The sequence below is a fragment of the Cebus imitator genome, unplaced genomic scaffold (assembly GCF_001604975.1).
Source record: "Cebus imitator isolate Cc_AM_T3 unplaced genomic scaffold, Cebus_imitator-1.0 Scaffold41, whole genome shotgun sequence".
Classification (NCBI taxonomy): domain Eukaryota; kingdom Metazoa; phylum Chordata; class Mammalia; order Primates; family Cebidae; genus Cebus; species Cebus imitator.
In genome coordinates, this window is record NW_016107356.1 from 4,673,456 (window position 1) to 4,696,815 (window position 23,360).

The window sequence follows — 23,360 nt, forward strand, 5'->3', positions numbered from 1 at the left end:
AAAAAAAAAAAAAAAAAAAAAAAAAAAAAAAGAAGGCCAGGCGAGAGTCACAGGAAAGGGTGAATTTACCTTGATTAAAAATAACATTTCTCAAAGGGGGCATCTATTTTCCCTTTCCAAAGTCCAATCCCTCATGCCTATCTGGGGCAACAGGACCTGGGGCCGGGGCGCAGGCCTCCCACGCCAGCTGTGCTGAGTGGAAACAGGAATGGGTTCCTGGGACACTACTAGCGGGGTGGTGGTGCAGGGTCCCCACAATCAGCCCAGTCTTTTTAACCCTGCAGGTGGCACCAAGAGGCAGGCATGCTCCCAGCATAAGGGACAGTGGCGCAGAAGAATACAGAGAGAGAGAGCTCACAAAACACGCCTGCACCAGCTCACAAGAGCTATAGGGGCAGTGGGGGTGCTGCTCTCCAGTGCAGGGAAGCATCTGTGTCTCCCCCTGCCCCCCTCCCGCCTGAGGGCCCTGCTCACCTGGCCCGAGCTTGGAGATAGCATATAAGAGATCATAGTTTATGACTGGGGTTGCGTCTTCCACTTGTTTCCACCCCACTGGCGGAGAGGCGGGAGGGGAGATCAGAAACTGCTTGTCGGGGTTTGGTGGAGCCAGGTGTGAGCTTCCTATGTGTAAGGTCTGAAGAGAGAAAAGCAGCACAGGTCAGCTGTAGCCAGGGAAGACCTGCAGTGAGGCAGCAGCTCCTGATGACAGCTCCCGGGAGATGGGCAGGTCAATGTCCAGGCATCAGGACAGGTGTGATTCCAGGACCTATTGTAATATAGTCTGTAAGGGGGATGGTAAAAGGATGCCTGAACTCTGGTTATGGTGCTGGCAGGATGACAGCCCCCTCCCGGGGCTGTGGAACTCACAGGCACAGGGACTGTAAGTAATTATACTTGACCTAGACGGACAGAAAATCAGCAGAGGTGACTTTAGTATATGTGGAAAGTTAAAGTCGCTGTCGTTGAGGTCAGGAGGGCTTTTGGAATCAATTTCTCCCTGCTCGTCAAACCACCGGGGCACTCTGAAAGTCCAAAGACTAAGCAACAGCTCTGAGAGGACACAGCTTTTCAGGGACAGGGAGCCAGGGCTCCCCCCACCTCAGGCTTCCCTGCCGAGTAGTGGTCCGGAGCCTCCGTCCCTGGACTCCTGATCAGAGTCCCCTCCCAAAAAAAAGCCACCTCCCAGGAGACTTTAAAAAATAACAATAAGGAACAATAACCTATGCTCCTACTTTGGTTTTAAAAATGCTGCCAGTGATGAGAGGGCTGTCCAGAGAGAGCTCACCTCACAGGCTGTGAGGTATAGGTTTTCTCTGCACTTCGCTATTGCCTTCCCCAAATTTTCACAACGAATACGCATTATTTCACAACCAGAAAAGGTCAGGGGAATAATAAGTAATTATTTGCATAAAATCTCATCCAGGGCAGAAAGGAGTGTACTCACAAGGGAAGCCCTAGGCAGCCAAGGTCACAGCTCAGCCTGTGCCACCCAGGGCAGAAAGGCTGGGGGTGGGGCAGGGATCCCAAATGCTTTACTTTATACCTAAAGGGTCCAGCAAATTCACTGTCCTCACTTTGGGGAAGAAAAGCCACTTGGGCTCTCTGGCGTGGAGCCAGATGAGACTCCTTTCACTGTTGGGAAGCCTTTGGACAGAGTCCTCCCCCATCCCAGCAAGGCGTGTGTGTGTGTGTGTGTGTGTTTGTGTGTCGTGTGTGTGTGTGTGTGTGTGTGTGTGTGAGAAGCAGGGGGTGCTCAGAGCCTGAGGGAGACTCACTTCACCGAGGAACCGCATTCTAGAAGCTCCTTTCCTCTTTCCTGACAATCTGTCAGCCCCCAAGGACATCAAATGGAACTTTGGGAGCTGCCCTGAAGCTGGGTCACCTGTCCTAAGTTCCCCAGAGAAGGGTCAAAATGATAGTGGGCAGGGGAAAAAGCAAACCCACCCCCAGCTAACCCTCTCCCTGCCGTGGGTACCCTGGGGCGGGGACCCCTGACAGCCAGAGGGTTTCTTAGCATCTGTGCCCAGTCTGGTTACCCCATATTTTCCTTTCAAGCCAGGCCTAGCAGCCCTGGGTGGATTTGCAGGCATCTTCTGCAGATTCCTCTTTCTCTGTTGAGTGCCCCCAGCACCACAAGAGCTGGGAACCACTCTGGTCTGCGTAGTCTAGAGCGGGTCGTTAGCTCCAATCCTCGAGCAAATTCATGGAAACCTGCTGCACAAATCTTAGGGAGTTTGCATAGCCATGCCCATCCGCTGCACCCTGCAAGCTCCCCAATGAACAGGGAAGGCTTTTTCTTTCCCCCATCGTTATCAACCCAGGAAGATCAGGGGCGATTTCTGAGGTTGCTTTCAAATGCACCTTGATATCTTCTTAAAACAGGTGAGACGCTGAACATTCAGAGTAAGAATTTTGCCTTTCTCAAGATGAAGTCTTAGAGTTTCCAATCAGCATATAACATAAGCAACGTAGAAGCTACTTTACAAAAGGGAGGGAGGGTGGAGGGAGAAGCTTGCATAGCAATGAACCCAACTCACCTGAGCAAAATATAACTTCATTTCCTTTCCCAGAAACTCAGTCTTATGCAGCTGGAGCCTGGCATCTGCTGCGGAGAAGGGGTTGCTGAAGTTTATTCTGACTCGTTTGAAGCTCTTAAAATACTGAAAGGTGATGTCCTTGTCATATGTCCTAAAGAGAGACTCAAATTTGGCCTGTGAAGTAAAAATAAAAATAAAAGGAGTTGAAATTTACCTGCAAATGACCTTTGACCAGATGATGTCTTTTTTGTCTTTTTATTTTGAGACAGAGTCTCACTCTGTCAGCTAGGCTGGATTGCAGTGGCATGGTCTTGGCTCACTGCAACCTCCACTTCCCGCAGTTTTCATGCCTCAGCCTCCAGAGTGGCTGGGACTACAGGTGCCCGCCACCACACGCAGCTAATTTTTGTATTTTTAACAGAGACGGGGTTTTGCCACGTTGGCCAGGCTGGTCAACTCCTGACCTCAGGTGATCCGCTTGCCTCAGCCTCTTAAGGTGCTGGGATTATAGGCATGAGCCATGGTGCCCAGGGCTTCCTCAATACATTTCTTAAATGAGGAAGTGGATCATCAACCCTTTCAAGAACTTCTAACTTCTTTCTTAGAGAAAAGCCTTTCCCATTTTAGGGGACTGTGGCCTTTTAGTCCTAATGCAGGTAATTTTACAAGAAGGTAAAAAGGTATGATTTACTACATTCATCTAATCAGCAGAACAATTGCCGATACATAGATACTTCTTATGGTAACAAACTTTTTTAAAAAGTAGAATGAGCATTTTCCAGGGTGGTACAGTTTGGTAATTTGTTCCCCATCCCCCCCAGGTCTCTCTGTCCTATGACCTCCCCCTGCTCCCCGCCCCCCACCCCGCCCATGTTCCTCTGTCTTATAGCCTTCCCTGGCTAGCCAACTCCAATACTGCTGTTCAGCTCAGAGCAATGTTGTGTACATCAAATGTTTCTTTAAGGCTTAAAAGCGCCACAGGTGCTCACGCCTGTAATCCCAGCACTTTGGGAGGCCGAGGCGGGTGGATCACGAGGTCAAGAGATCGAGACCATCCTGGTCAACACGGTGAAACCCCGTCTCTACTAAAACTACAAAAAATTAGCTGGGCATGGTGGCGCGTGCCTGTAATCCCAGCTACTCAGGAGGCTGAGGCAGGAGAATTGCCTGAACCCAGGAGGCGGAGGTCGCGGTGAGCCGAGATCGCGCCATTGCACTCCAGCCTGGGTAACAACAGTGAAACTCCGTCTCAAAAAAAAAAAAAAAAAAAAAAAAAAAAAAAAAAAAAAAAAAAAAAGCGCCACAAGTAACTTGAAAAAAAAATGCTGACTTGTAAAATAACAAAGTTGATAGAAATTTTTTTGCACTTCTTCAAATAAGTAGTTTTAAAACATTTCCATGATCGTTTTTATCTGTCTGTTACTTTTTAACTCTCTAAAATGATATTGGTTTAAAAATTAATGTTCTGCAAATGGACGGTTTCCTGCATCCTGGCTTTCATGTCTGTGCACATCTTGCTCTGATGCCATAGGGCTGGTGAGAATTAGATGTCATGAGCTCTTAGAATGCAAAGCCCGAAGTGGGGGATTACAAGCTTAGGTTGCTCAGGGGAGAGCCCCCTGGGCTGGATCCTGGAGTGTGGATGTCGGTTGGGGGAGCAGGGGGCCACTGCAACTCCTCGGAGAGGGAGTGTAACTGGTGGACAGTCAGAGCTCCAAGGGAGACCGCATGGGCTTCTAGTCGCCGGGTTTTGTGAATCTTTTTACCAGGAGAAAACACTTAGGAGAGTTTGTGGGATCCTGTGTGAAAGGCAGAAGAGGCTGGCGAGGAGGAAGGGGATGGTGAAGGGCGTGGATGGTAGGCAGCATGGGCAGAGCTCACCGAGGACCTTGGAGAAGCTATGGAAGGCGCGGTGTCTCTGCAATAGGAGCGAGGATTTGGGATAAGAGAAGAGAATGTCTTCTGGAATGTTACTGCTAGGAAGCGTGCAGGGGACGGGTGGGGGTGGGCGCAGAGGCCGATGGTTCCTGCTCCACGTGAGGCTGAGGATAGGAATGGGTAGTAGCCAAGCGGCCGGTCTCTGCCAGGCAGGTCCTTAAGGGGGAGTCGGAAGAACCCACGACCTTGCTCTCCTTGCATTCCCCAGCTTTTCTTCAGTTTATGAACACTTCTGAGACTTTCCCACGAGGGACCCTGCAGAGGCACGTGCCAAACAGTGCAGAGCTGGCAGACAGTGGAGTTCAGCTGGCCGCCTCTCACTTTTCCCCCCACCTTTCTTGAGCACGGGCAAGTTTCTGGCAAAAGTGTGTCTTTGTACATCTGGAATTTTGCATGACCTCATCAATAGGCACTGTGACCCACTGTGCAGTTTTGAGGTTATGATTCGGAATTTGGGACAGATGACTTTGAAGAATATTTTTAGAACACAGGTTCAGGGCTTAGGACCAGAACAAAAGAGAACTCACAGTATCTTTACAGTCCAGATTACGATGATGCCATTCTCTTACAAAATAATCTTATTTGTTCTAATAACTGACATCTAGTTATTATACTTGTTGGAAGGCATCTCTATTTCATTAAAAAAATGATTTTACTCACATAAGGCTAATGCTAAGTACACTAACTTTAAAAACACAGAATGTGCTCTGTGATCTAGTCCAAACTCTATGGCTCCAGCTCATAAACATCATATACAATTATGGAATTACATTCGATTTTTGTTCTTTTTTTTTAGGGGAAAGCGCGAATGCAGTCCCCCACTACCGCAAATTATGCAGTCAAGTTTCCCACATTTGGGGAAATCACAGGGATCCACACATCCAGAGTGCAATGGATATGCCTCGTCCTGGGAAAACCACCCTCGTGATCATGGTATCTCCCCTGCCAGGTAAGTATTACATTTGATTTTTTTTGAAAAAAGAAACCTTTGCATGTCCCAATATGGCTTTGGGTATAAAGCATGTAACACCACAAGCACAAACACCACCCCTCAAATAGAACATACAAGATTCATTCCTGTACAATATTACTAAAGCTCAATTAGATAGCTGGGTAGCTACTGACGAAAAAACTTACATTTTAGTCTAATGAAGAAGAAAAGTATAGTGATTAAAATGACCCTGTTAATCACCATCAAAGAGAGCTGCTGCCCAGGATGCACACTGATCTCACATTTAATTTCTCCAGTTTTATTATTTGCTCTACCCACATTTTGTCTGTTAGAGAAATCCGGGAGCTTGAGGCCAGGCCCTTGTAATTATTACAAACATATAAATATCTTGATAACATTTATTTCCTAAGAAGAAATGAAGTGGCTCCCAGATTCACCACTCTGGCTGTAAAAGTAAAACACTATTCATGTCAGAAGAGGCCTCCTTCTGAAAAGTTTACTTACAACATACACAGAATGAAAAACACACAGTGCCCCAACTCTTGCCTTCCTAGTTAGCTGGTTCAGGGACCTGGATGTTGTCAAATATTGAAATCTTTACAAATTCCACCCTCAGTTAATTCCTCAGGCAACAGCTTTTGATTTTCAACTTTGGATTTCTTTCAAAACCCCCAAACCCACAAGAGAGCCACCTTCCCCCATGTATTTCAGTTAATAGTCCCAGTTAGCAGAATACTTTGAAAACTAAAGAAAAGCACATTATATTAGAAGCCTTACCCTGGTTTCACTTTCGCTGAAGATATCACTGTTTGCCACACAGGCAATCAGGGAGCTAAAACTGTAGTTAAAGTTTCTAAAATGCATCTTGCTTTCTTACAGTGAAAGCGCTAGAGACCCACTAAGTTAAGCCCTTAGTGAGATTCCTTTCCAAGAGGCTGTAGGTTTCTTCTTGAGCTGGTGCTTATAAAGCAGTGAGGGCCAGCCCCCACTCCCTGGGAAAAAAAAAGCGCAGCTTCCACAGCATCCTGTTTGGACAGCAAATTCCTGAGTCAAGTCCTGCATGCTTGCAGGCAGACAGGGACAAAGTGTAAGTTTCTACTGGAAAGAGGTGACGTCAACACCTTAGTCATTTTCCCTATGCTAATTAACTTTGCTTGGGGAGAATGGAAAAAACAGCTGAGGTTTGCTTCGCAGCTGCTTTATCAACCCCTCTTGCAGCATAGTTTCCACTGGTAGTAATTCCATTCAGCTACTCAGACAACACGCTCCTTGGCCGAATGGGACGACCCTTCTTAAGATGGAAAATGTTACAGAAGAAAAAGGATGAAGGTTTGTGGCAGTAAACAGCAATTAGACTCTAGGGAAATTTCAAGGCTTTGGGAAACATGGAAACCAAAGTCTGGGTGACATGCTGGATCCCTGGAATTTCCTGAAAACCTCAATCAAAGTTTCACTTTGGGATATTAGAGAAAACATTTTGAAATCTGTCTTGGTCAATAAAAATTTTAAAGGAAAAAAAGCGGAGTCGTTTTGAAATGTAGTTAAAAATTTTTTTTCCAATAACATTTTATTGGATGAATGTCCCAATTTCCACTTGTATCCCACAGTAGAATGGAGCAAAGAGAACCTAAAACAATCCTAGGATTTTCATTTGAAAACTTTATTATTATAATTTGAGAACTGGGAATATGCAACACTTTGATCATTTTCAAACCTCTACTGAATTCAGGCAAAGGATACAAGAACACTTGAGAGAATCTAGCCTTTGAAACTGAGCAAAGTAGCATTAACTCATTTAGGCCAGACGTTGCAATTTTTTGAATATTTGCAATCAGACCTTGGCAATGACCTTGAGCAGTAGGATATAAATAATGCCCACATGCTTATCGTTCCAATAATGGAACACTAGGCATAAATGGGTTAAGAGGTCCTGCTTAAAGGAAGGGAAGAATAAATGGAAAGAATGTACACCATAATTGAAAGGGAAGATTCAAGGAAGATGCCTGGTTTGGAGAAGTACGCTGGGATGCAAGACCGACTGCAGTTCTTTCAAAAGGTTGTGACTCTTGAGCCTTCTAAGCATTTTACCAGTTTAGATCTTTATGGCAGCCTGGGTCTTACGTTCTTCTCATCCTCTCCAATTTTATTATCACCTAAAAGCACTCAAGTTATTTAAGCATTCTCTAATTTAGGGGCACACAGGGACAGCTCTCAAGCTTCCAGAAGTTAAATGGAATCCTGCCATTCACATTTAAAAATTAACTTCAAAGAATCATTAAAGTCAGCCAATAATTTAAAATACATGTAACAGGAAAAAAAAAAAAAAGCAGGGCATTTAGCCTTCCAAAAAAGGAAAAGCAAAGTCCTCTTGGATGAGTGAGTGTTGCTTAATTTCAACACACTGTGCCTTGCTGCCAACTGTAGAGTTATGTAAGAAACCAGTTACGGTGTTTGCTTTGCCAAATTACCCATAACTCCCAACCCGAAAAGACATACATGCATGTATTCCCCAAAAATATAGAACACTGAACAATGCAACATCATCAAACACCAAGGGGAAGTGGCCATCCTGGATGATGCTTCGAGAGGGCACATGTGCGCTTGCAGAGCTGCATTTCATTTTCAGTAAGGGAGCCTTTGTCTGTCTGGTGGGCACCTGAAGACTGTGCTGGTGGGCAGGAGAGGCGACGGGGCAACAGAGGTGGGGGCAGCAGACACAGTCCGATATTCCACTCCTCCAGAGGGGCTGGAACTTCTCTGATGTTCCCTCCCCCATTCCAACCCTTTGTCTCCCCTTTTTCTCTTCGCCTGGTGTGCACCTGGGCAAATTCCATTAAAAGGCGATCAGAAGAGACAGAAGAGGCTAATTAAGACAAAAGAGGCTAATTTCACTGTCTTCTTTTTTCTTTTAAAATCATGACACAAAGTTCCAGCTCAATTTTGTAAGCAAATCTCAAGCAACCCTGTTTATCTGAGACAACAGTATGGGCTCATCCAAATTAACAATTTTGATTTCGTAATATGGGTGGCAAAAAAAAAAAAAAAGTGTGGTATTTGAAGATTGTTCAACTGCCTTTGCTCATTGAAATGATAAATCTTTCACTAGATTGCCCCAAACCAGTAATTCTGTATCTGCCTTTGAATTGATTGGCTCTATCTATCGAATTGAATCTAGTGAACTCGAAGACTTCCATTTTTAGATCAAAAGTAAGAGCTGGTCAAATAGTGGTGGCCACTTTGTAGGGAGGTTGGAATGCATGTTCTCTGGCAAAAAGTCACTGGTTCACAAATTGTACCAGAGCCCTGGGCCAGGGAGAAGGCACTTAGGATCTGCTACCTTGGTTTTCCTTGGCTAAAATGTGAGAGGTATGGAGCAGATTTGAGTTTTCAAAGTGTGTCTTGCTGAGTAGCAGAAATCTTTCGTGGCACTTGGACACTCCGGTTGACCAACAGGGCAAAGCACAGGGTTTCCTGGGACATCTGTCCCTGTACCCATAGGTAAAACTGCCTTATGCTCACGTCAATGCCCCCTCATCTGCTCATCTGACAATACTTGCTAAGAATGTCTGTCTTTGACTGCTTGTCTATTATACATGAACTTGAATTTCTAAAGGTCCTATGCAAATGAATTTACTTTATAAATAGTGATTCTCCCCACTGAGAATAAAAATGGATCCAAAGCAAGTATTTAAAAAGTTGACTTTCCTACTGGTATATTCCTTGTGGTTTTGGAGACAAGTATATTCCTGATTGTTGCTTGCTGGTTGGATGTGAGTGACCTGAAGAAAGCAGTGCCCACAGCAAGACCTCTGATAGGGTTTGGCTGTATCCCTGCCCAATTCTCAACTTGAATTGTATCTCCCAGAATTCCCACATGTTGAGGGAGGGACCCAGGGGGAGGTAACTGAATCCTGGGGGCCAGTCTTTCCCATGCTATTCTTGTGATAGTGAGTCTTGGGAGATCTGATAGGTTTATCAGGGGTTTCTACTTTTGCTTTCTCCTCCTTTTCTCTTGCTGCTGCCATGTAAGAAGTGCCTTTTGCCTCCTGCCATGATTCTGAGGCTTCCCCAGTCATGTGGAACTGTAAGTCCAATTAAACCTCTTTTTCTTCCCAGTCTTTGGTATGTCTTTATCAGCAGTGTGAAAATGGACTAATAGAGTCTCATTAGAGCTCTTGGTAAGCATTCTAAAAACTGCAATAAACTTGGTAAAACTGAACCCAGCAGTTAAAATAAATGAATGTATTAGCCAACTCAAAGCTTTAGATGTTTTGCATTTCTTCCATTCACACCATAAAAATCACAAATGAGTCTCTTTAACCTGCATTTGCCTCCTCTGGCTCCAAACAGTTAGAGCATGTTTCCCTTAGGAAGTTTCTATTTTCAGTGAGGAAAAAAATGAAGGTTTATGATGAATTCCATCATTCACATTACAGCATTCTGAAAGCACAGTTCAGATGACTGCAACACACCCATTATTAACTGTAAGGAGTTGACAACTGATCCAAGAATGTGCCCGCTGTGAAACTGTCTACAACATAAACTGATCAAAGACAGAAACTGAGTTTTGACTTAGAAGTGCAAACCAACGCTGAGCAGCAAGTGAGGCAATCTGCAAAGGCTCTCTTGTGAATGAAAATGAGAGTTACATTTTATTTGTTTTTTTGCTTCTAAGATAGTGAAATAGTTTTACTGTTACCGTGTGTGTAGCTGTTCCCTATAGAATGTGGAGGATTGTTCCACAGCCTAAGTAACTATTTAAAAAAATCTCCAAAAAACAAAAACAGAAGGGTTTGCTCTCTTCCTCATTCATCTTTACCACTTTGCAGTCTACAAGGTATTATGAACTAAGGAGAGGGTTCTTATCCTTGACTAGTAAGAGGGATTAATATCAAATTCAGAGTTATGGTGAGGATTGATCTAATGATGGAGGCAGACCGCCTAGCACAATGCCTGAAGCACAGGTGAGTTGGCTTTCGAGTTCCCATTTCATTGATACAGATATTGAAGTTCAGAGTGACACACTATGTTTGGGAGAGCCAGAACTCACTCTGGGCTTTTGATTGCAGATTCCACACTTGTTCCAAGGAACTGTGCCTGCTAGTGCCAATGCCCTGTGGTACTGTAGCTCATTTCCCCATCTCTCTGGGTGGTCCAGGGCATCTTGGATGTCCTCCTGTGTGCCTCGCAGGTCCACAGAAAGCCCTGTAAGTTCTCTATTTCATCCTCTACCTTGCACAGTGCTGCAGGCAGCCCTTGGCAACTGAGATACCTTCCTAACTGGCCTTGCTGAGGCCAGTGTCTTACCGCTGCAATATAGTGTGCAAGTCTCACACACAAAAATCCCTGATGCTGACCAAGCTCAGTCACGTTCCTCTCCCGCTATACAAACTTCAGTGATAAGCATCATTGCTGCTACAGGCCAGGCAGACTGTTCAAGGTCGTCTTGTGTCTTTCTTGTCACATATCCTGCCAGTGCCATTCTCACCTTTATGCTCCTCCAAGACAAATGGCTTATGTGCCTCACAACACACTCCCCTCTTCTCTTCCTTGAGTCTCTGCTCCTGCCCTCCCTCTCCCTGGATTATTTTTCCTTTCTCCCCTTTCCTTTCTTTCTTTAAGATTGAGCTCAGGCACGTCTTTCTCCAGGAAGCCAACCATGACCACTGTGTTAAAAAATATATTATTCAATGATGCTTGCTAAAGGACAGTGAGGCAGACTTTATTCAGGACTGCCACGATGGGGACAGGGACCACCACAACCAGGTCTTGCAGTGGGGGTTGGGGGGGGGTAGATGGAGCTCAACTCCGAATACAGTGTGGCAAGTGGCAATTCATGGTCAAGGAGCAGTGTCAGCGTCAGTGGTGGGAAATTACTAAGAGGAAGCATCAAGGTAAAGGGGACTCTGGATAAACTGACCTAATAGGATTCTTGCTGCAGACAGGCCTGGGTGATTGGACATCACCTGGGGATGGTAGAAGATGAAGAACCCAATCAGATATTGAGGGAGAGGGTTCCTGTTAAACTCTTTACGGGGTTCTTTGCTAAAACTGGATTTTATAAGGAAGGGCACAGGTGAGCCTAGGAAAAGGTTCAGAAGACTGACCCAAGTTTGGCCAAGCAAAATATTTTTGTCACCCCAAACCCACTCACATACCCTTGTCCAAGGTCTGTTCAGCGCTCTCCAAACTTCCGATGTCTGTCCTAGCACTGTGCTCACTTCAGTAGGTGACCACCTATGTGATGATACCCTGGTTCTAAACCAGGAACCTCCTGACGGCTTGAGCCACATCTTATTCCATTGATAAGCCTGGTGCTGGTACAAAATAGTGTCTCAAAAATGCCAGCTAAACAAACAAGCTGATTTTTTTTCTTCCTCTGGCTGTCATCCGCTGGTTCTACTTTGATCACATAGAACTCAAAACTAGTACCTCTTTGGCTTAAGAGTCTTTCAAACATTTGACCACAGATGCCATCTCATTCACATATCCATTCATTTGATCAGCAAATACCGAATAGCTTTTTACATGACAGGTATGACTGTAGATACTCTAGAAAAGAAGAGATAAATGAAGTATACACCCTGCCACTGGGATGAGTATAGCTCTGGACAGTTTTCCTGGATCTTACCTTCTCCACTGTAAATTCCAACTCCCCCCGCTCACCTACCTAATCAGTCTCATTTAAACACATTATTTTTAAAATTTGATAATACAGTCATGGCTGGGCACAGTGGCTCATGCCTGTAATCCCAGCACTTTGGGACGCCAAAGTGGGTGGATCACGAGGTCTGGAGTTGAGTTCGAGATCAGCCTGGCCAGCATGGTGAAACCCCATCTCTACTGAAAACACAAAATTAGCCAAGCGTGGTGGCGCATGCCTGTAATACTTGAGAGGCTGAGGCAAGAGAATCGCTTGAACCCGAGTGGCAGAGGGTGCAGTGAGCTGTGATCACACCATTGCACTCCAGCCTGGGCAACAAGAGGGAAACTCTGTCTCAAAAAGCAAACAAACAAACAAAAACCAGTTATATGATGAAAACAAAATATACTTAAATAGGATGCACTGAAAAAGCTTCTTCCTGCTTCTGTCCTGTATCATTCTCACTCTGCCTGGTAGGTGTAACCTCATTTTTTAAAACACATTTTTATTATTTTGGGGTTTCTTTATCAAATAAAAGCAATTATATATTTTTTATGTCCCCCACTTTAAGTAAATAAAAGGTAACATGCTATATTTAGACACACAAACCTTCGAAGATTGCCCTTTGCTCTTGAGGTTGAACCTGAGCCTTCTGGTTCATAAACATTCACTCATCTCTCCATTTATTCATTCGTCTAAACACTTTTCTAGGTACTAGGAATTCAAAGATGAACAAGACAGACAAAACTCCCTGCCCTCTTGGAGCTTATATTCCAGATGGGGAAAAAAGACACAAAATAAGATAGATGGGTACAATCCACAGTATGTTACAACAGCCTTGAGTATGGGCAACAGGGCAGTGTAGAGGGGCAGAAAAGCTGGAAAAGTGGTGAAAGCAAGCCTGGCCAGGGAAGGCATCCCTCAGAAGGGGACATGCAAGTGCATGATAACCTGAAGCAGGTAGGTGTGCTGGGGAACGGCATTCTGGCCCAGGGAACAGCAGGTGTGGAGGCCCTGAGGCAGGAGAATCCTGACATGCTGCAAAGCTCAGCAAGGAGGCTCAGGGTGGAGGAGGAGGCGGGTCGTGGAGAAAGTGGTTGGGAATGAGGGCAAGAGAGACCTTTAGCAACTGGAAAGACCTTGGCTTGTATCCTACTGAAGTGGGAGCCATAAGGGAGTTTGAGAGAAGGTAAGCATGGCGTGTTAGGATGTGATTTCCATATGACAGAAGCACTCTGATGTCTGCATTCAGAATACAGCAAAGGGGCAGAGCAGGGGAAGCAAGATGTCCATGAGGAGGCAGCTGGGGCAGGCAGGGCAGTGGGACCTTCTTCTCCAGCCATGCGTTCACACCTCCTCCAGGGACCCCCTCTGCAGTACCCACTTTCTACAGCTCCTCAGCCAGCTCCTCTCTTGTCTCATCTCTGCCTGTTGAACTCTTGTTCATCCTTTAAAGCCCATCATGAAGTCCATTCCTCCAGGAGGACCCCATCCCCCAACTAAGAGTTCTCTTCCTCCTTTAGCCTGGTGACTCCCACCTCCCACTGTCACCACAGTCTGCTTGCCATCATAGTCAGTTGAGACTTGGCAATCTTCCCACTACAACAAAAGCTTCATGAGGACTACGCGGCTTGTTCTGCAGCTCCCCAGAGATGTAGATAGAAGCCTGTGCAAGTTAATGACACCAAAATTCAGAGAACTGCATCAGCGGGGGCTCATCTGACGCAAGCCAAGAGCCAGAATTCACCAGGGCCTCAAAGGGCCATTGCTGGTGTGACAGACTGAAGGGCAGCCTTTGTCTTTGGTTTGAGCAAATGCCAGGCCATTCATTTTGGTCATAGGATGTGCTGCAGGGTTGTGATGATGTTTCTCTCAGGCCTCAGGGAAAGTGCTGTGCTTGAGGGCCACATGTGTGCGCAGTGCATGCCACAATCCCCGATGTCCTTGCTTCCCATGTCCTTGCTGTGGGGAGCCTAGCAGGGTGCCACGCACTGGCCTGCACCATCACGTGGAGACCGGGGGGCCCGGCCACATGGACACTGCAGAGGCCCAGGATTCTTCTTATGGGTACACTGCAGCGCTCTCTAGCACCAACCCCACGACATGAGGAAGGGCAGACTCAAGTGAATGCATGTCCACCTTAAGGACCTGTCTTTAGGGCATGTTTTATAAAGTGTTCGGCATAGAGGAGAATTTGTATAGAATTTACAAATAAAATGCTTTACTGGCAGATATACTAAAAAATCTTTTACCAATGAGGTTCATAATCCAAAGCATTTGGAGACCATGTGTCTAAGCAGAAGTGTGATTAAATTCCCAATTTTCTTTAGGCTTTTTCATGATAAGCAAGTGTTAGAAAGAGAACAGAAGAACATTCTTCTTGATATCTTCAAAGGAATTTCTATTTTTGTTCACTTTTAGGGAAATCAGGAAATGGGCTAAGGAGTTTATTTCTCTTAGTATTGCTTCCTTACTGGTAAAATTTGCCTGGCCACAGGGAAGGGCCACCATTTCAAAGAAAATATAAAGCAAAACACATAACCTTTTTTTCTGATAGGGTTTGAAGGTGTTAACCTGAACACCCTGGAGAAAATAAGGGCGGTGCTGGTTCTCCAACCGCAGAGAATACAAAACTAAGAATTCTAAATCTGAAATAATAAAATCGTTAAAAAAAAACCCTTTGAAATTTAGTAAGTATTAATCTTCTGTAAAAAAACACAAGAACTGATATTAAACTTCAGCCAGGCACAGTTCTCATACTTTGAAAAAAAAAAAGAAACCCTGAAGTATCTTTTGATGCCTTGCATGAATTAGTACAAGAGAGTTTACAAATATGTATTTCTGGGAAAACACAGAACTTTCATTCCTCAGATTAAAAATTTGAGTGGCTGATTTATGCCAGTGACCAAAATGATGGCTGCAATGGTGTCTGCTCTAAATTCATGTTGTTAAAAGTGAAAATGCTAAAGACATTTTTTTAGCAGAATGATGACCATGATCTGTTAAAACTTACAGTAGAAATAAAGAAAAATTCTAATTATAAAGAAAAAATAATATGAAAGAGAAGAAGAAAAGAAAATCCATACTTGGGGAAAAACAGGGAGGAAGAGTATGTACAAATGTACATCTTAAGACTGAGGTCATATTTTGTACTAGATTTCATCTTGTTTGTTAAATTCCAAGGGCACTCAGAATTCCATAAACTCTTGTTCCTTATTGCCTCAATCTTTCCTTAATATATAAAGGTTAACTACTCCACTGTAACTTCTTGGAAATGCACTGCTTGCAATGTTTAAGATGAAAAAATAGCCATAGGCAAATCAAAGCTCTACTTAATGACTTGAAGACCAGCAGATGAGGATTAAGGGAGGTAATATTTATTTAAAGACTACTAGGGCCAAAGCCACCCTAATTAATTACTCCTTATTTGCTTGCCCTTTCTAGACCCACCTTGCTTTAATTACTGACTTTAATTTCTGCTTTGATGACATTCTCAGCCAGGGGCACAGTACTGCAGCAGCAAAAACCTGGGCAAAAATGGTCACCGAGGAGTGGGCTGGCTGTGGTCCACTGAGGCCCAGGGATCACCAGCGTCTGGTTAGCCCTCATCCCTGCGCTAAGCAGCTTTCACAACCCCTCGGCTGGTTCATTCTCAGCAGGTCAGTCCTTCACACTCAAAGTAGGAATTCTCTCTTGGATTAACGCTGCCTGGAAAACCATGTTCCTTCCACTGCAGCATTCCGTACTCTCTTTGGATGAAGTGACACAACGACTTCCTGGGAGAGCAGAGGCCGGGTCTCGTTCCAGGAGATTCTCCCAGGGAGGCTGGCATAGTTCGGGGGTCCAGCCACATGCCACACTGGCCCCTGGCAATTGGCTGGCTGAATGTCAGCGGAGAAGTAAAGGTGAGAAGGTCATGGAGGAAAGGGAACAAAAATGGGCAAGATCAAAATCTGCAACTCTTCAACAAAGACCGAAAATGGCTTTGCTAAGTACTGTTTCTATCCACATCCAGTTTTAAAACTCAGGAGGCAGCTCAGAAACGGTTTTTTTCCCCCCTACCAAGTGCTGGGAGAAAAGTGAGTTATGTGCTCTTACCTGCTATTTCCATTACCATCCACACACCCTGTTTCCAGGTCTGTAGCTGAGACGTCCCAACAGGGCCACTGCCTGCGCTTTCTTTCTACATTTTCATTGCATTCTTTGCTGGTGACTTAAAAGCCTGATAACAAGTCACACGAGGAACATGTTCTGTCATCTTCATGAGGGTCACCAGTGATTCAAAAGATACTTAAGGAACAATAAACTAAATACAAAAAACAAGCAAGACCCCATCACAACCTGGATATTAACTCTGTCTACCCAAAGAGAGAACAACTGTGCCAATCTGGTTCATCAGGAAAATCTAGGTGTTCTCGTCAAGTGGCTAAAATGTGGGGAGACATCTTTGCACCGAGTAGCCGATACCTAAGAGCTGTCCCCTTTCCATCAGGCCTAGAATGGCCCCGTTAGTTTTCTCATGGTTAGCTGTAGCCCATCAACATTAAGGGAAACTTAGTTGTCAATATTTAAAGATTGAGAGGTGTCACACAGAAATAGAATTTCTGACTTTTTTTGGTGGTGGCAGTGGAGGGAGATGTGGCAACCCTCGGCCCAGAGCACTTCACTGTGGCGGAGCAGATGCCCCTTGTGGGGGAGCCATGCTCTCTAAATACCCCAGGCCCCATTGCTGTCTGTGGTCTACGTGCCCCTCCACCAATGATGGCTGCTGGCTGACCAGCCCCCAGGGCATTTCAATTTGTGGCTTAATTTGGTAATTCATCAAAAACAGATTAGTCACCTGCTAGGGCCAGCCATGGTGCAAGATGCCAGGTGTACAGGCAGAGAAGTTTATCCCAGCCCTGGGGCTCAAGCTGTTCTATGTCTCACTATTTATACTGAATTATACATGTAGAGGGCATGGCCCTCACCCTGACACAGCAATTGTGTGTGTGTGTGTGTGTGTGTGTGTGTGTGTGTGTTTGTGTGTGTATGTGTTGTTGTTATTGTTGTTGTTTTAACTGGTCCTTTTATAGACACTTCACAACATCACAGTCCCATGGATGACTTCCTGGGCATCTGCAAAATGTTCTCTTCCACTCCTGAAATTATACTGTAAATACCGGGGAATAGTGGTGACAATGGTTATAGTGATGATCTTGATTCTGCTCAAACATAAGCCACAGCTGGTTTCTTTAGCTGTTATTAAGAAATGATTGGGCCATACCAGAGAGACAGACAGCATGCCTGAGAATCCAAACTGTAATTCACTTACAGATTTCTACAGAATTAGCTTATGATTCATGGAGGTAAAAAAAAATTTTGTCAGGACTGGCATTAGAAGACACAGAAAAACAATCTGAAAGGAGTCTGAGGTCCAGGTGTTTTTAGGGTGTGGTCTTCAAGATAGTTTTTTAAAAGACCATTCTGAGAAGACAGCATTTTAAACTGCTCTTATAAATATCTATGGTACATTTTGTTTCTTATGTTGAAAATGATAGGAAGTTTGTGCCTGCTTCATCCATTTAAGAGCCCCTCCCTGTTGGTCCAAGCTGCCCTGGGCTCTTCCATCCTGTGGGAGGACACAGTGGCTCTCCTGTGCTCTGTAGAGGTGACATTATGTGGCACATACTGTGATCAATCACAGCAACCTGCCAACTCCCCAGCCAATTCCCCACCCACTCCCCAACATGGTTACTGGTTGCTTCCAGACTCTGAGACAGAGGTTCTTGTGCAGGGAGGTTATTAGGGCGAGTGGAGGGGAGAGGGGAAGGAAACTGGGCAGAGGGAGAGTGAAGCTACCAAGCGGTCCTAGTAGAAGCCTAGCCGACCCCACGGGGAACTCTGAGGATGAGACGACTCTTGTTGGAGCAGGAGGACTGGGACTTGATACCCCACATTGGTCAGTTCTGGGAAGAGGGTACCTTGAGAAGGGAGTGGAACTTGGACAAGGTAGCTTTGCTCTGACCCAAGGGGGCTGACTGTCAAGGGAGGCCGGGAGACAAATGCTGTTTCTCTGAAGTGACCTGGGGAGTGTCACTGTGACCAGTGCACCAGCCAGCTAACCGGCCAACCCATGAGGCTCAAGCTCCAGAAATTAGAAGGCTCCAGACTTGCACCCTATGTTAGTCATCTGAAATCTCAGAAATGTGACAGCATTTAAACTGAACACCACAAAAATGTTGCTGATTCCACTCCAAATCATTAGCTCATCATCCATGTAAGGAGCTTCAAAAGGAATATTAGAAAGATTAGTGGTACGTTCAACAGTTTAAACTTTCAGTATAAACTGCATCAACTAAAATCCTGGATATTGACCCAACAATTTCACTCCTAGGAAATAAATCATTCTAAAGAAATCTTCAGGCCGGGTGCAGTGGCTCACGCCTGTAATCCCAGCACTTTAGGAGGCCAAGGCGGGCGGATCATGAGGTCAAGAGATCAAGACCATCCTGGCCAACATGGTGAAACCCCATCTCTACTAAAAATACAAAAATTAGCTGCATGTGGTGGCATGTGCCTGTAGTCCCAGCTACTTGGGAGGCTGAGGCAGGGGAATTGCTTGGACCCGGGAGGCGGAGGTTGCAGTGAGCCGAGAATCCTGCCACTGCACTCCAGTCTGGCGTTTGGCGACAGAACAAGACTCTGTCTCCAAAAAAAAAAAAAAGAAAGAAATCTTCAGGGCTGTGGGCAAACATTTAGATGCAAATATGTTCCTGCAAGGCAAATAAAATATGCAAATAATATCGTTTTATGCAAATAAGATACATCAAGATCTGTGATCAGATAATATACATGCTAAATTCATTCAGTAGACTATGGGGCCACTCACAGTAAGGAGGCGAAAACTAATGACATAAGAAGATGTACAAGACTTGCTGTGAAGAGGAAAAAACAGGTTACAAAGCAATGTTTATTGTTCTCATTTTGGTGAAAAAAAAGAATATGCATGATAGCATTAGAAGACTCTGGTGTTTTTGATTATTTGGATTTGGATTATTTAGATTCTACTAAGAATTTCCACAATGAACACTTATTACTTTTATAATAACAAAAAAGCTTCTCCTTTCCCCTTTCCCCACTAGATGTTATATATCAACGGTCAAGGTAACTGTGGTTAACGCTATGTAAGGGTAAAGGTTAGTTGGAGAGAAAAACAGCTTCCCCTGTTTTTGTACAGTGGTTTGGCATCATGGCCTCTAATTTGCCTGCACTGTATTTGTTATGCACAATCCCTAAACCTGCTGTTTTTAACCCATTAACATTTTGGAGTGCTAGTTATTGAAAGAATCCTATTTCATACCTAGAAACAGGGATTTCACCAGAAAATACTGATTTTGTCTTTCTTTGATTACCTCTCCTGCCCGCTATCTTTATCTGGTGAAATTCCCATTTAATCAGTAGTGTTGGCTGAGCCGTTCTCACTGGAGTCAGGGCTGCCTGAGTGCCAGGGGACACTGATTTGATTCTGTCCTGCTATACAGCAGGCCCAGCTCTGCATTAGTGTGAACAAACTGTGCACAGCACAAAGCTGAGCTGCAGGCTGCAGAGCGTGACGAGCGTGGCCCACAGAGAGCATCTGACGCTTTCGGGAAAAACTCCCATCCAGCCATTGCAATGACCCCTAGTACAATGCCTTCTCTGAGACAAACTTCTGAATTGCTTCTTGTCACTGCCGTGTTCCTACATCTACTCCTTGCTTACCTGCGTTATGTTCCCCATTCTTCTTGCAGTCCCCGAATCACATCCAGGCCCCTTTTCCTTTCTCCCTGGATGGCCCCTTCCTCTGAATCTTCTTTCAAACAAGACTGGAATGTTATGTAATAAGCATTTCCCCATTACGGCATTATGGATGACAGTTGTTTGATAAATAAGGCCTTCCCAGAGACAGCTAAGTAACTGATTTCTTCGGAGATAGAAAGAGGAGGAAGACCTGGTTATTCCTTCAAAAAGCTCACAGTGAAATCAATCGAGAAATACTAAGCCATGACCGGTGCTTAGTAATTTACTAGGGCCTCCAAAAGCCTCAGTTCCTGTCCCTATAGGCACTTAAGATGGAAGCTTGGGTGACAAGCTTCCAAGAAATTCTGGAGGTCAGTCTGCATCTCAAAGGAATGCATCACTAAGGGGAAAATTCCAGGCAGTTAGTCAGTTACAGGGGAAAATTCCCTATACAGGTGGGCTCTTCCGAGGCTGGGTGCTGCCTACATGTTGTTCAAGCACCTACACTGAGCAGATTTTTCTGTGGACAGATTGGGATTAAGAGCAGACTTCCAAGAAATCACTCATGTCTCCATTCAACCACTATTTGTTAAAGATCTGCCATGTGCTTTCTTGAACTCCATGGCTGGGTAAAATTACCCCTAGTTCTTAGTATTTACCACATTTTAATTGATTTCCTCCACTGAATTAAAGGTAGACCAAGCCAGAGGCCCTGGAACCCTTAAAACTCTCCATAAATACTTGTTGAACGAATGCATTCAGCTAAATAACTGACTCTTCATTGGAGATACAAAGAGGAGGAAGGCATGGTCATTGCTTCAAAAAGCTCACAGTGAAATCAATCAAGAAATACTAAGCCATGACCAGGTGCTCAGTCGTCTACTAGGGCCTCCAAAAGCCTCAGTTCCTATCCCTACAGGGGATTAAGATGGAAGCTTGAGTGACAAGACTGCAGCTCCAGTGATGATACAAATGACCTCTCTTGTGTGTTGCAGACGCTCAGAGCTCAGGATACTGGAGGTGGAGCATAGTGCTTGGAAAAGTCTAGCCAGGTATGTAAGAATCCCATCTCAACCTCTAATTAGTCCAGTTACAAAAAGCCACATGGATGAAGGACTTGAGAATAGGGTTAAGCTTTAAATACGTAGGAAAAGGATATATTTCTGCATTTCCTCATGACTACCTGAAAAGGTATAAGGAAAGCTTTTCCCAATCAACCCACACAAGAATCTGCTCAGTGTAGGTGCTTGTACTAGTGTGTCACTATTATCCACTATCATATGGCATCAAATAAACGGTTTCCTTTATTAAAGAACATATATACTTTATTCATTTTGAAGAAATTTGATGGCTTGTATTTTTTTTGCATGGCATTGGGTAAGTGCCAATATCCGTTAATGGATGTCCTGGATTTCTTAGGAAATCCTACCTGGGCATATTTTATTTAAAAAATGAAAGCGATTCATGCAACACATTTTAAACATTTTGGTAAGGACATCAAAATAAATCAATATATTAGACAAAGACTTCTGTTAGACCTACACCCAAATTTGGGCTTGGAGAAGAAAGTGCCTATAAACAGAGGTGAGGTGGGGTGTGGTGTGGTGGGATGTCACAGGTAGCTATGATAAAGACAATTCTGGAAGAGTGAACTCTCTGAAGATGGCTGGGACACTGTCTCCTACTCCACATGCTCTCCTACAGCCTTGCCATTCCTGTTGGGAGGAGGAATGTATGTCCTCTGCCCTTGAATGTGGAGGACCTTTGTGAGTGCCTCAACTCATACTCTATGATGGAAAAGACACAAGGTTAGGTCACAAAGAGCCATGAACTTCTGCCTTGTTCTTTCGGGGCACTTCCTCTTGGGATCCAGTTGCCCACCATGCTGTCAGGAAGTCTAAGCAGCTCATGAGGAGGCCCATACAGGGAGGAACTGAGGCTGCTGGGCCAAAACTCTGGCTGAGCTCCTCACTGGCAGCTGGTACAACTTGCCAGCTATGTAAGTGTGACATCTTAGGAGTGGATCCTCCAGTTCTCAGCCAAGCAAACCCAGAAGATGATGCATGGAGGAGAGAAGAACCATCTCTGTGCAAACTGCAGATTCACAAGCAAAACAGATGACTGTTGCTGTTTAAAGCCATTACGTTCTGGGTGGCTTGTGCAGCAATAGTAACTGGAGCACTTCTGAGATGGGCAGAAGTGGCAAGGGTTGTAACCAATTAGACTCAGAAGGCGAGATCACCTGAGTCAGCAGGGTCCTTAGTGGAACAGTGGGCATAAGACGGAGAGATGGGTGGGTGTGGGGCTTCTTGCCACCTACATAGATAGGGTCTGCCTTTTACCAGCACATCTGTGAGAGGTGTAAAACAGAGTGGTGGAGTGTGGACTCTGGAGCCAAGCCACCTGGGTTTGAACCTGGTGTTCCATTTCTTAGCTGTGTGACCTTGGGCAAGGTTCTCAAGTTGCATGTGCTTCAGGTTCTTCATTTGTAAAGAGGGTAATCGCAGGACCTGCCTCATGTGGTGGTGGTGGCACAAACTGACCTAATGCCTACATTGAGGTTTGGTGCATAGGAAGTTTCTAAGAAAGCGTTTGCTGTTATCCACATAGGTGTGGGCCTCAGACTGTGAGGTGGGCTGGATTACAGCCCCTCCCTAGTCCCTGGAGCCTGCAATTATGTTGCCATACATGGCAGAAGGGACTTTAAAGGTGTGATTAAGCTAAGGATCTCAAGACTGGGAGATGATGGATTATGAGGGTGGGCCCAATGTAATCAAAGGGTCTTTATAAACAGGATACAGCAAAGTTGGAGTCAAGAGATGGAGACAGGATAATGGAAGCAGAGATTCCAGTGATGTGGGGCCATGAGCCAAGGAATGAGGGAGCCTTTGGAACCTGGGCAAAGGCAAGGAAACGGATTTTACCCAAGAAGGAATGCAGCCAGGCTGACAACTTGATTTTAGCCCACTGAGACTATTTTGGAGTTCAGTCTCCAGAACAGCACTGTCATAAATCTGTTTCATTTTCAGCCACTAAAATTGTTTGGTAATCTCCTTTACCAGCAATAGGAAATGAATACGAATTTAAGCCTGGAGAAAGGCAGCTTTATAGAACATCCAGTGGCTAGAATGTTCAAAAGAAGTTGGGCTTTGGAATCAATAAACTGCTGTCTCTTTATTTCTTCTCCTGACTTAGGCTTTAGGGAATGACATTTTCTTTTTAAATCTAGCATATGAAGTGGCCAAAGAGGCACTTGGGTGTCAGATGGGCCTGGGCAGGAACCCTGGCTGTAGCCCTCACTTGCTGGAGGTCCTCAGTCAGCTGGTGGTGCCGGCCAGGAAGGCCACAATGGCACTGACAGCCAGAGTCAGTTGCCTTGCTAGCCATTCAGAGTGGTCAGTGCCCACGAGGTACCAGTTACTAAGTACTATGAATATTACCTCTAGACTGAATCCTATGAACTCCAGTTTCCTTATTTGCAATTTGGGAACAATCTAAGGCAAAGGTTGTTGTAGAATTTGCACAGGTA

At 44.9% G+C, this 23,360-nt stretch overlaps 1 protein-coding gene and 1 non-coding gene across 3 annotated transcripts in view; both read right to left on the reverse strand.

The window, feature by feature from the left end:
- Positions 1 to 23,360, reverse strand: part of RCAN1 (regulator of calcineurin 1) — a 96,581-nt gene that overhangs the window by 4,750 nt on the left and 68,471 nt on the right. Inside the window, exons 1-3 of one of the 2 annotated variants that reach the window (XM_017526199.1) lie at positions 6,205 to 7,117; positions 2,538 to 2,711; positions 475 to 634 (exon numbers count right to left, since the gene is read on the reverse strand). In XM_017526199.1, the coding sequence (XP_017381688.1) occupies positions 475 to 634; positions 2,538 to 2,711; positions 6,205 to 6,291 (421 nt within the window). In that variant the 5' untranslated portion in view covers positions 6,292 to 7,117. Of the gene's footprint in view, positions 1 to 474; positions 635 to 2,537; positions 2,712 to 6,204; positions 7,118 to 23,360 lie in introns of those variants that run through there. The other variant, XM_017526198.1, reaches the window with a different exon arrangement.
- LOC119470825 lies at positions 5,269 to 5,432 on the reverse strand. Its single transcript, XR_005199794.1, has one exon. It is a non-coding gene; the product is annotated as a U1 spliceosomal RNA (small nuclear RNA).